Source organism: Ascaphus truei, chromosome 16 (assembly GCF_040206685.1).
Source record: "Ascaphus truei isolate aAscTru1 chromosome 16, aAscTru1.hap1, whole genome shotgun sequence".
Classification (NCBI taxonomy): Eukaryota; Metazoa; Chordata; class Amphibia; order Anura; family Ascaphidae; genus Ascaphus; species Ascaphus truei.
The window spans coordinates 49,678,109-49,691,762 of record NC_134498.1 but is presented as its reverse complement, the minus strand read 5'-3'; the positions used below and the strand labels follow the sequence as shown (position 1 = coordinate 49,691,762).

At 43.4% G+C, this 13,654-nt stretch overlaps 1 protein-coding gene across 1 annotated transcript in view; it reads left to right on the top strand.

Annotated features, from left to right (window-relative positions):
• Positions 1–13,654, top strand: part of LOC142467239 (vascular endothelial growth factor receptor kdr-like) — a 145,984-nt gene that overhangs the window by 81,132 nt on the left and 51,198 nt on the right. The window contains 2 exon segments of the mRNA XM_075572670.1: positions 2,535–2,581; positions 2,583–2,622. Coding sequence (XP_075428785.1) covers positions 2,535–2,581; positions 2,583–2,622 — 87 coding nt within the window.

Sequence of the window (13,654 nt, the reverse complement as noted above, 5' to 3'; positions counted from 1 at the left end):
AAACTTTGCTGACATACTGGCGCCCCCTACGGAGGTAAATATCTCGGGACGCAGGGGATCCCCGGGTCCCGCTCTGGAGACCCCTGCTTCAATCCTACGTTAAAAAATAATCAATAGAAAAAGGGCACAAATTGCTCCTTTTAAATCACGGATATTTTTTAGCAGGGGAAGGCCAAGTGTGGCCGCCGGAGGAGGCAGCAATGTGCACAGGGGCAGTCGTTATACACTCATTGAGATATTATTAGACAAGAGCAGCCGTGCAGACATGGACCATCAGACACTCCACATACAGCCAACGTTCTCCACCAGACAATGTATTTCTTTGTAGCACTATCTGAGCAGAGCCCTGAGGGGCCCGCACCAGGTGTTACTTACAGCTTCACCATCCTCCGACACCGAAAACATGGCGGGCAGGACCCATCGCTGCATGACTTCCACGTTTCACATCGCTACCAGCCCTCTCTCAGAGAAAGGGGTTCAAAATCAAGTGGAAAATCCATGTAGGTATGTCAGGGTCCCTAATCCAACACAAAACCCCTAAAAGTCTAAAACATGTGGGAGTGCGGACATGAAAACACAGACAGGGATGCGTGGTTCTCTGGAGACAACACAGAGAACCGAGAAAACATGATGCATAGATCAGGGATATCTAATGGGAGTTGGAGCTCTGACCCATTGCTTCATTTTGCTTTTTCCCAAACACAGCCAGCGCCCTGTACCCTGCAGGGGCCTATTTGACAGTGTTATTATACTGCAGTTCAGTGCTGCTGCCCCCAACAGAGGAGAGACCCCCGAAAGGCAATAATACAGACACCAGCAGTGTCTTGGAAACAGGGCATGGAATGATATGCATGCTAATGAACTTTGCCCTAGGGAAGGGTATAAAAAAGAATCTCAAGTTCACGGAAATATGCTCGTCGTGTGTTTAATTCAAGTTGTGTGTATTGAACCAGTATTTCACATATCAAACACAGCTGGGAACCATCTGCGAGGTTTATGGGCATCTGGGTTTCTTCGGCTTGTTGTTGCTGTTGAATGTGGACGGTACCGGAGATTCTGGAGAATGGACCCGCCTGTGACTGCTTGTGCTAAAAGCAGACCCGGCCAATGGGGCAACATTAAAAGGGTCTCTTAAAATAGATCTTCATTGGGAGAAAAATCTATTTTAGTGTTCATCCTTCTTTGTATTCTGTCTGTGCTATAAACCCAAACATGTATTGGACATCTCTTAATCCTTTTCTGTTTGTAATACTGTTTGCCCCCAATGTCTTCTATTATGTGAGGTTCAGAATGGTTCCAGTGAGTGACCTGTCCGCATAAAAAGTTGCAAGCTGGTAATTGGGCAGAAGCGCTGATGCAGTTACCGTAAATACAGCTGACCAGCTGACCAATCCAAATGGAGCTACTTTATTAGGAATGTGAGATCTGTTTAAATGTCTTTCTTTGGACTGGGCTTTTCCAGCCTGTTAGTTGTAAGAGATCTAATTCATGCAGAGAAATCAAACCTGGCACTGTCCATTTGGTATCAAAGTGGCAATTCACAGGGCTGAATTACTATTGATATTATATTGTTTTTTATTTGTATTTTTTTACATTGTTCAAGGGAGCCTCCCATGCAGGAGTACTGCTGTGCTAGCCCGGGGAGCTTACAATCGCCACCTGCGTAAAGATACCGGGCAGCCAACTAGTAAACTTTTTATTTCTCCAGAGGCAGACATGGGTGTGTGAATGACACAGTTATACGCCAGAAAACCTGCTCAGTAACACCCCTCGGTACACCCCCAAAAAAGAGGAGTTGCTGCTTCAAAGGGTTTACTAGTAAATCACAAACCTAACCTGTTGAGCACATTTGCAAATGTCTCCGCTCCTAAGCTCGATGCTTCCAACACATTGCAGGCCCGCTGACAGAAAAAAGGTCCAAGTGGAACTCCACCCAAAAAAATAACTCCACTAAAACAGATGCTAAGTGTGTCACACGTTTTATCAAAGTGTGAAGGTATTTTGATACATTGATGTAAAATACTTATGAAAAGTGATTTGTGTCTAACGTGGGGGGGGGGGGGTTGTAAAATTGTTACCTAACTTTCTGGCAGCAAAAGCATTAACAGCCATTGTAATGGACATACTGTAGTAGTGTTTGTTTCCTTGTGTCGATGTACAAAAAAAAAAGCAATATTTCTTCAGTTGAATGTACTCATGGAGAAGTAAAATAATGATTGCCCCCTAAGTATAGTCTCCGCTGGAGAAGTGAAGGGTTAACCAGCTGGGCCATCGCTGGCCATGTTTTGGGGGATGTTCACTGTTATAGGTTCAATTTGCTCTCTCTTCTCATGCTACCATTTATGTTAGCAGGTGTTACTGGTTCCAAGCCGGTCTCTGGTTCTCCTGAAGCTGTTGCAGCTAATATTGGGTGTTGTCAGCCTGCCCCGCATGACTGCCCTGGGATAAAGACTCTGCCTGGGCCACGATTAACCCACGATTAACCCGAGCGCTGTGTGTTTTTTGCAGACGGTAAGCACGCTGACCACCTCTAAAATCTAGCAACCAGTCCGGAATCTTCTTCTGTGTGGCCTGGAACAAGGCTGGGACTGAGTGAAACAGCCACACGCTTCATCCTATCAGGTACTGGCAGCTGCCCATGCTGGGTGCACTTGTACATCTTTACATGGGTGACATTGCACCCCTGCACTGGCAGAGCGGGTGGGGGGGGATCTCTTTTAATGAAGGCCCGTGGCACGGGGATTTGGATATAGGTCGCTGATTTACACCTTTTTTAAAGTCAGATATAAGTGTCGTAATACATCTTTAACCAAACAAATCCTTTGCAGGGTTTTTACACTTTCTCTCGCTTCTTTGATGAGATAATCAGGGAATTGTTCTCTTTGCGTTGTTTTTTTGTTTGCAAAGTAGCGCAAATAAATAAACGGAGCGATGTGAATGTTTCTAAGGAAGTCGGTTATGCTGATACGTTGTTTAACCATTTTGGATTGTGCCCATCATTCAGGCAAGTTATTAAAACACCATGCAATGCAGAAACATCTGGCGATGAAGGGGTCAATAACTACCCATAAAGCTAAAACATTGTCCGTGAGCCTCCTCTGCGCACATGGCTGTTTTTCATTTGCACGGTTCCCATGGCAATAGGAGACCTCTCAAACTGCACTCTTAAAATCTCCTGTTACTATGGAAACCTGAAGATTTAAACCGCAGAGACATCAAATATGTATTTCTGAAAGGTGAAGATTCTCCCAGTGACCTGGGCGTGCGTCTTTGCAATATTTATTAAGCGGCGCTATTCCGTGACATTCTCATTCGGGTGAATAGGGCGCGGGGCGTGGTCTCTATAGCAAAGCGATGCAAATAAAACAATTGTCATGTGACAATGTAAGCTGAAAAGGGTGGTAGGTCACAGAGGTGGCCTTAAAGACTCCTATTTGCACTCGCTTGACCAGTTAACTTGGGCTTGGAAAAATTCAATCCTTGGAGATAACTCCATAGCCCTACATGTACAATTATAAAATCACATTTATTAAACATATATACAAAAGAGACCTAATGTCTAAAAATGCCACTATGTGGCTCCAAGGAACACAGAGGAAACACAGGGGTAGGGGAAATTTGCTGTTTAGAGTATATTCCGTTATTGGGAGACTGTTACTGAGTATGATGTCGTGTTAGTTTTGTTAGTACTTTCTCTAGGTGGGACTCCTATGTAATGTCCCTCTACCTTCCTTCAGTAAGGTGCGAGGTACTCCTATGGAGACACCCCGCTATACAAAACTGTTAGCAACCTGAGCGTCACTACATTTAGCGTGGCGCCGCTATTAGTTATTGGAGCAAGATAGTCAGTATGCCGCTTTAAATGCTGTTTGCAATGCTGTCTAAATGCATTCACCAATGTATATATAGCCAGAGAGAGCGTGCTCCCTTCAGTTGTTCATACGACCTGTCAGTCTCGCCAAACTCTCAGCTTCCCACTTTGTGTTCCTCCGCGGCTCCGGATGACGTCACCGGAAGTGCGTCATCACGTACCAACGCACGTTTCACGCTCGTAGGCGCTTCGTCAGGGTAATGGGAGTGACATCACTAGTCTCCTCCCTACTATAAGTGCTGGTTGGTTGTGGGCGTGTAGCATTTCCCAACCAATCCCAGTGTTGTATGGATAGTAGGACAGCTGTATTTGATCCCCGTTAAGGGTGAGTGTATTATGCGTCCTGCTATCAGTGATTCAAGTTACCTTGGTAACGTATCCGAATCAACATATGAGGTATTGTACTGTCTCATAAGGGGCAGAAATGATTGTACATAGTCAGCACAGGGTGTACTGCGTGTGTGTTATGGTAAAGTATTGTGAAGGTAATATATACACTGGGATATATTCTGTCATTGAGATCAGATAAAGCTGCTGTGTAAGATGTTATGGATTGGTTCAAGGTGTTGTTATATATCCCCTAGGGTGATCGTCAGCAATGGGTAGGTTATCTCAGATGATGTTAGTGATGGTATATAGCTACATATATATATATATGTGCGTGTCTGGTGTAGGAGTGTACTTCTTACTGAGGTCCGCCTCTAAAAGTCAATACGGACTTGGGGAGTATAAGACTCTATTTAACTACCCCAATGTCCTGTTCTCTCATTGTTGGTGTAGGAGTGTAAGCTTCTACTAAGGTCCGCCTCTAAAGTCAATACGAACTTCCAGGAGTTTAGGACTCTATTTAACTGACTCATTGTCCTGTTCACTCTTTGTTGGTGTCTTGCGAGTGGATCTAGTAAGCACCCCATCCCTATGTGTTCAATGAATATGTAGGATCAGGGGTCACTACAGATTGTCCCCACCATCTTAGCTTCCTTTGTCAAATATCACTGATCCTTGCTGACTTGACCCTATGGGTCATGTATCATAGCAACCCTATTCTTATATCCAAATTTTAACCATATCTGTAACAGACATGTATAATCCCTACAGAAATGCTGAATAGATATAGCCCTCGTTTAGGCCTTCTGGGGACAGAGTCTGCAGTGTGAATATCCACTGACACTCACGTTGCATAAGCCGTCTGTCCCACAGAAGGTAAGGAATTTGGGATCCCCATTGTGTTCATTTAAAACATGGCGGGCAACAGGGGTATCCTTCTTGTTTCTGATGGACCCTAGATGTTCTAGGATCCTCACCACAGGGCCCTTAAAGTGAGGATCCTAGAACATCTAGGGTCCATCAGAAACAAGAAGGATACCCCTGTTGCCCGCCATGTTTTAAATGAACACAATGGGGATCCCAAATTCCTTACCTTCTGTGGGATTGAGCATATACCTTGGGGGCCACGGAAGGGAAACTGGGACAGACGGCTTATGCAACGTGAGTGTCAGTGGATATTCACACTGCAGACTCTGTCCCCAGAAGGCCTAAACGAGGGCTATATCTATTCAGCATTTCTGTAGGGATTATACATGTCTGTTACAGATATGGTTAAAATTTGGATATAAGAATAGGGTTGCTATGATACATGACCCATAGGGTCAAGTCAGCAAGGATCAGTGATATTTGACAAAGGAAGCTAAGATGGTGGGGACAATCTGTAGTGACCCCTGATCCTACATATTCATTGAACACATAGGGATGGGGTGCTTACTAGATCCACTCGCAAGACACCAACAAAGAGTGAACAGGACAATGAGTCAGTTAAATAGAGTCCTAAACTCCTGGAAGTTCGTATTGACTTTAGAGGCGGACCTTAGTAGAAGCTTACACTCCTACACCAACAATGAGAGAACAGGACATTGGGGTAGTTAAATAGAGTCTTATACTCCCCAAGTCCGTATTGACTTTAGAGGCGGACCTCAGTAAGAAGTACACTCCTACACCAGACACGCACATATATATATATATGTAGCTATATACCATCACTAACATCATCTGAGATAACCTACCCATTGCTGACGATCACCCTAGGGGATACATAACAACACCTTGAACCAATCCATAACATCTTACACAGCAGCTTTATCTGATCTCAATGACAGAATATATCCCAGTGTATATATTACCTTCACAATACTTTACCATAACACACACGCAGTACACCCTGTGCTGACTATGTACAATCATTTCTGCCCCTTATGAGACAGTACAATACCTCATATGTTGATTCGGATACGTTACCAAGGTAACTTGAATCACTGATAGCAGGACGCATAATACACTCACCCTTAACGGGGATCAAATACAGCTGTCCTACTATCCATACAACACTGGGATTGGTTGGGAAATGCTACACGCCCACAACCAACCAGCACTTATAGTAGGGAGGAGACTAGTGATGTCACTCCCATTACCCTGACGAAGCGCCTACGAGCGTGAAACGTGCGTTGGTACGTGATGACGCACTTCCGGTGACGTCATCCGGAGCCGCGGAGGAACACAAAGTGGGAAGCTGAGAGTTTGGCGAGACTGACAGGTCGTATGAACAACTGAAGGGAGCACGCTCTCTCTGGCTATATATACATTGGTGAATGCATTTAGACAGCATTGCAAACAGCATTTAAAGCGGCATACTGACTATCTTGCTCCAATAACTAATAGCGGCGCCACGCTAAATGTAGTGACGCTCAGGTTGCTAACAGTTTTGTATAGCGGGGTGTCTCCATAGGAGTACCTCGCACCTTACTGAAGGAAGGTAGAGGGACATTACATAGGAGTCCCACCTAGAGAAAGTACTAACAAAACTAACACGACATCATACTCAGTAACAGTCTCCCAATAACGGAATATACTCTAAACAGCAAATTTCCCCTACCCCTGTGTTTCCTCTGTGTTCCCTGGAGCCACATAGTGGCATTTTTAGACATTAGGTCTCTTTTGTATATATGTTTAATAAATGTGATTTTATAATTGTACATGTAGGGCTATGGAGTTATCTCCAAGGATTGAATTTTTCCAAGCCCAAGTTAACTGGTCAAGCGAGTGCAAATAGGAGTCTTTAAGGCCACCTCTGTGACCTACCACCCTTTTCAGCTTAATCACCTATCCCGTATGCACCCTATTCCTATTTACCAGCCTATTTTATTCCTAATTTATGGTGAGCGGTAGCCTATCACTACCTTGTTACATGTGACAATGTATCAAGGTTATTTGCTCTAACGTTTGCTCAGTGTAACCCCACTTTGCGATTGGGGGGGTGCCAATACAATGAGTTACAGACGCCTATTATAATGGAATGTATCAAGCACCAGGGCGGGTTAACGCACCTGATCCAGCGTTAACGCTCATTCGAGTCGATGCGAGTAAACGCACGATCGGGTGAGATAATACGGACCGGCGCTTCAATATTCTTCCCCATTGTGTCTCGGTGAATCATTTTTTTTCCCTTGGTCAAAAGAATCGGCAGCAATTACAATGCAGCAGGTTTTTATTTAGAAATCAAGAGATTTAAGGTTGCTTTTTATTTTTTTGGCACCAGGTAATTGGCCACTTTCCCCTAATGGGGCTGATGTAACCAGGCAAACGCGCATCGTTTCCATCTTCCGGCGCTTTGCGTCAATGTATTAAAGTCTTTGTTCCAAGTCTTGTACCGTTTGCGCCACCCTGAGATTTGAGGCGTTGGATGACGGACACATTCTGAGATGGAGAAAGTTCTGCGTCTTCCTGCGCCGCCTGTTTCTATTTGCGTAAACAAAACCCACCAGGTCTAAGGCGTAAACTTTTCTGGCTAACAATTTGCGTCAAATGTAAGAACAAAATGGAGCGGTGTCAAAACAAACTTCCATTTGCACTTTCTTTAAGCTGCGCTTATAGTGCCAGCGACGTCAAAACAAAAGCATTGTCGCTGTCGTCAGCGCTTATAGTGCACGCGACGGCGCAACCAAGCAACAGCGTTACCAAAAATCTGGTAGTCACTGTTGTTTGATTTTTTTCAGCGACAGTCTCACCCTTGCGGCCAATGAGCAAGCTTCTCCGTCCCTCTGCCTTCCCCCTTTCTGACGTCACTGGCCTTGTAGCTAGCGACATCGCCTAAACTTTAAATGCAATTATCGCGACGGTGACGGGTGACGTCATCGGTTGTCGTCGCCGGCAGTATAAGCGCAGCCCGCGTATACATCTTTCCCCTCAATGTGTGCACCTCAAAGTTGATTTTTAGATAGTATTGCATCTGTAATACGTTCATTATTCTGCTGATTCTGAGCAGTAAATACAGTGTAACCGTAACAACTTTAATACATAATTCCCTAAAGTATTCTGCTCTGTTGGATGCCAAATAACCAAAAGTTTTACCACAATGCACCTGTTCTTCCCCCAGATGTCCGTCTTGTTTCACAATGGCAGCTCTGCCATCTTTTTACCATCATTATGTTGTGTGTCCGTGAGCCACAGACCCTCCCGAGAAGATCCTAAGTGAAGTTTTACAATGGACATGAGTTTGGAATTAGAAAGCTGGTTTTTGCACGGCCCAGGAAATTAAACCCAATTAGCTCCTTGTAAATAGTAGCAGAAGCAGACTTCTCTGTGATTTACTCTCTGCGGAGGGCTTGGGAAGGGATCCTTTGCACCCGGTGGATGCCAAGTCCTGGGATATTCTGTTTCTGAATGGTAAAGAGAAACAGAAGTTGTAAATATTGCCAATAAAAAAGCCAACGGGTTCCCTAGTGCTTCTTTTTACTACCTCTCTCCTGCTCTCTCTCTCTCTCTCTCTCTCTCTCTCTCTCTCTCTCTCTCTCTCTCTCTCCTGATCTCTCTCTCTCTCCCTCTCTCCTGATCTCTCTCTCTCTCTCCAAAACTCAGGTCCTATTCTCTTACACATTTTCTGTCCCTTTTCTCTCCTTCCCTCCCTCCCTCTCCCACTCCCTCTCTCTCTACCTCTCCCACTCCCTCTCCTCCTCCCTCCCACTCCCTCTCCTCCCTCCCACTCCCTCTCCCCCTCCCTCTCCTTCCTTCTCCCCCTCCCTCCTCCTCTCCCTCTCCCTGATTATTGATGTTTTATGAGCTCTTTCTGTCTTTCTGAAGCATCTCCCTTTCCCTATTTCCTCACTGCCATTACCGGAATGGAACATTTGGCCACGGCCGTTATGCCGCGACCAAATGACCGCCGGTGTTTGGCTGCAGACGGACCCTCCGCCACCGGCCACTTCTATAATATGGTAAGTTTTAGGGGTTAGGCGTTAAATTAAGGGGTTAAAGTTTTTAGGGTAGGGCGTAGCGTTCGTATTAGGAGTTAACATTAGGGTGTTTTCGGGTAAGGATTAAGGTTAGGGACTTACTTTAGCGGCAAAGCAGCCGGCTGCTAAATGTCCCAGCGGCGAGGTGAGTTGTGGCCGAATGCGGTTGTCATTTGGTACCAAATGTCCTAGACCATTCATTACTCTCTCTCACTGTCGCCCTCCATCTGCTCTCTCTCTCTCGACTAGGATGACACACACACACACACACACACACACTGCTAGTTACATTGGCACACACTAAACACTATGAGACTGTTACATTGGCACATACTAATCACTGTGAGACTGTTACATTGGCACATACTAATCACTGTGAGACTGTTACATTGGCACATACTAATCACTGTGAGACTGTTACATTGGCACATACTAATCACTGTGAGACTGTTACATTGGCACATACTAATCACTGTGAGACTCTTACATTGGCACACACTAAACACTATGAGACTGTTACATTGGCACATACTAATCACTGTGAGACTGTTACATTGGCACATACTAATCACTGTGAGACTGTTACATCGGCACATACTAATCACTGTGAGACTGTTACATTGGCACATACTAATCACTGTGAGACTCTTACATTGGCACATACTAATCACTGTGAGACTGGTACATTGGCACATACTAATCACTGTGAGACTGTTACATTGGCACATACTAAACACTGTGAGACTGGTACATTAGCACATACTAATCACTGTGAGACTGTTACATTGGCACATACTAATCACTGTGAGACTGTTACATTGGCACATACTAATCACTGTGAGACTGTTACATTGGCACATACTAATCACTGTGAGACTGTTACATTGGCACATACTAATCACTGTGAGACTGTTACATTGGCACATACTAATCACTGTGAGACTCTTACATTGGCACATACTAATCACTGTGAGACTGTTACATTGGCACATACTAAACACTGTGAGACTGTTACATTGGCACATACTAATCACTGTGAGACTGTTACATTGGCACATACTAATCACTGTGAGACTGTTACATTGGCACATACTAATCACTGTGAGACTGTTACATTGGCACATACTAATCACTGTGAGACTGTTACATTGGCACATACTAATCACTGTGAGACTGTTACATTGGCACATACTAATCACTGTGAGACTGTTACATTGGCACATACTAATCACTGTGAGACTGTTACATTGGCACATACTAATCACTGTGAGACTGTTACATTGGCACATACTAATCACTGTGAGACTGTTACATTGGCACATACTAATCACTGTGAGACTGTTACATTGGCACATACTAATCACTGTGAGACTGTTACATTGGCACATACTAATCACTGTGAGACTGTTACATTGGCACATACTAATCACTGTGAGACTGTTACATTGGCACATACTAATCACCGTGAGACTGTTACATTGGCACATACTAATCACTGTGAGACTGTTACATTGGCACATACTAATCACTGTGAGACTGTTATATTGGCACATACTAATCACTGTGAGACTGTTACATTGGCACATACTAATCACTGTGAGACTGTTACATTGGCACATACTAATCACTGTGAGACTGTTACATTGGCACATACTAATCACTGTGAGACTGTTACATTGGCACATACTAAACACTGTGAGACTGTTACATTGGCACATACTAATCACTGTGAGACTGTTACATTGGCACATACTAATCACTGTGAGACTGTTACATTGGCACATACTAATCACTGTGAGACTGTTACATTGGCACATACTAATCACTGTGAGACTGTTACATTGGCACATACTAATCACTGTGAGACTGTTACATTGGCACATACTAATCACTGTGAGACTGTTACATTGGCACATACTAATCACTGTGAGACTGTTACATTGGCACATACTAATCACTGTGAGACTGTTACATTGGCACATACTAAACACTGTGAGACTGTTACATTGGCACATACTAATCACTGTGAGACTGTTACATTGGCACATACTAATCACTGTGAGACTGTTACATTGGCACATACTAATCACTGTGAGACTGGTACATTGGCACATACTAATCACTGTGAGACTGTTACATTGGCACATACTAATCACTGTGAGACTGTTACATTGGCACATACTAATCACTGTGAGACTGTTACATTGGCACATACTAATCACTGTGAGACTGTTACATTGGCACATACTAATCACTGTGAGACTGTTACATTGGCACATACTAATCACTGTGAGACTGTTACATTGGCACATACTAATCACTGTGAGACTGTTACATTGGCACATACTAATCACTGTGAGACTGTTACATTGGCACATACTAATCACTGTGAGACTGTTACATTGGCACATACTAATCACTGTGAGACTGTTACATTGGCACATACTAAACACTGTGAGACTGTTACATTGGCACATACTAATCACTGTGAGACTGTTACATTGGCACATACTAATCACTGTGAGACTGTTACATTGGCACATACTAATCACTGTGAGACTGTTACATTAGCACATACTAATCACTGTGAGACTGTTACATTGGCACATACTAATCACTGTGAGACTGTTACATTGGCACATACTAATCACTGTGAGACTGTTACATTGGCACATACTAATCACTGTGAGACTGTTACATTGGCACATACTAATCACTGTGAGACTGTTACATTGGCACATACTAATCACTGTGAGACTGTTACATTGGCACATACTAATCACTGTGAGACTGTTACATTGGCACATACTAATCACTGTGAGACTGTTACATTGGCACATACTAAACACTGTGAGACTGTTACATTAGCACATACTAATCACTGTGAGACTGTTACATTGGCACATACTAAACACTGTGAGACTGTTACATTGGCACATACTAATCACTGTGAGACTGTTACATTGGCACATACTAAACACTGTGAGACTGTTACATTAGCACATACTAATCACTGTGAGACTGTTACATTGGCACATACTAAACACTGTGAGACTGTTACATTGGCACATACTAAACACTGTGAGACTGTTACATTAGCACATACTAAACACTGTGAGACTGTTACATTGGCACATACTAATCACTGTGAGACTGTTACATTGGCACATACTAATCACTGTGAGACTGTTACATTGGCACATACTAATCACTGTGAGACTGTTACATTGGCACATACTAATCACTGTGAGACTGTTACATTGGCACATACTAATCACTGTGAGACTGGTACATTGGCACATACTAATCACTGTGAGACTGTTACATTGGCACATACTAATCACTGTGAGACTGTTACATTGGCACATACTAATCACTGTGAGACTGTTACATTGGCACATACTAATCACTGTGAGACTGTTACATTGGCACATACTAATCACTGTGAGACTGTTACATTGGCACATACTAAACACTGTGAGACTGTTACATTAGCGCATACTAATCACTGTGAGACTGTTACATTGGCACATACTAATCACTGTGAGACTGTTACATTGGCACATACTAATCACTGTGAGACTGTTACATTGGCACATACTAAACACTGTGCGACTGTTACATTAGCACATACTAATCACTGTGAGACTGTTACATTGGCACATACTAATCACTGTGAGACTGTTACATTGGCACATACTAATCACTGTGAGACTGTTACATTAGCACATACTAATCACTGTGAGACTGTTACATTGGCACATACTAATCACTGTGAGACTGTTACATTGGCACATACTAAACACTGTGAGACTGTTACATTAGCACATACTAATCACTGTGAGACTGTTACATTGGCACATACTAATCACTGTGAGACTGTTACATTGGCACATACTAATCACTGTGAGACTGTTACATTGGCACATACTAATCACTGTGAGACTGTTACATTGGCACATACTAATCACTGTGAGACTGTTACATTGGCACATACTAAACACTGAGACTGTTACATTGGCACATACCCACAAAGCCAGTTCTTACTGACATGAAGAGAACCACACACACACACACACACACACACACACACACACACACACACACACACACACACACACACACACACACACACACACACACACACACACACACACACACACACACGTTTGTCACTGGCTGTAAATGACAGGACTCTGACAGACTCTTCATTTATTTCTTATTGAACCATTAACCTGATACTGCGTTCCTCATTATCTCAAGCGACTTAATATTAACCTTCCCAACTCTTAATTCTGTTCTGAAAGAGCAGGGTGATAAATCCTTACAAAGGATTGTGTTCCGTTTTCTAATCAGAAATAGTGTTGTTCCATCATAATCGACTTGTGATTGTGAGGCTCATGCTAAGGAATTAGAAGTTAATTAACCCTTGCTTCAGAGTCTACCACCTAATGCCAATTAATTGGGACAACGGGGTGTAAATTAATTTGATCTCTCACTT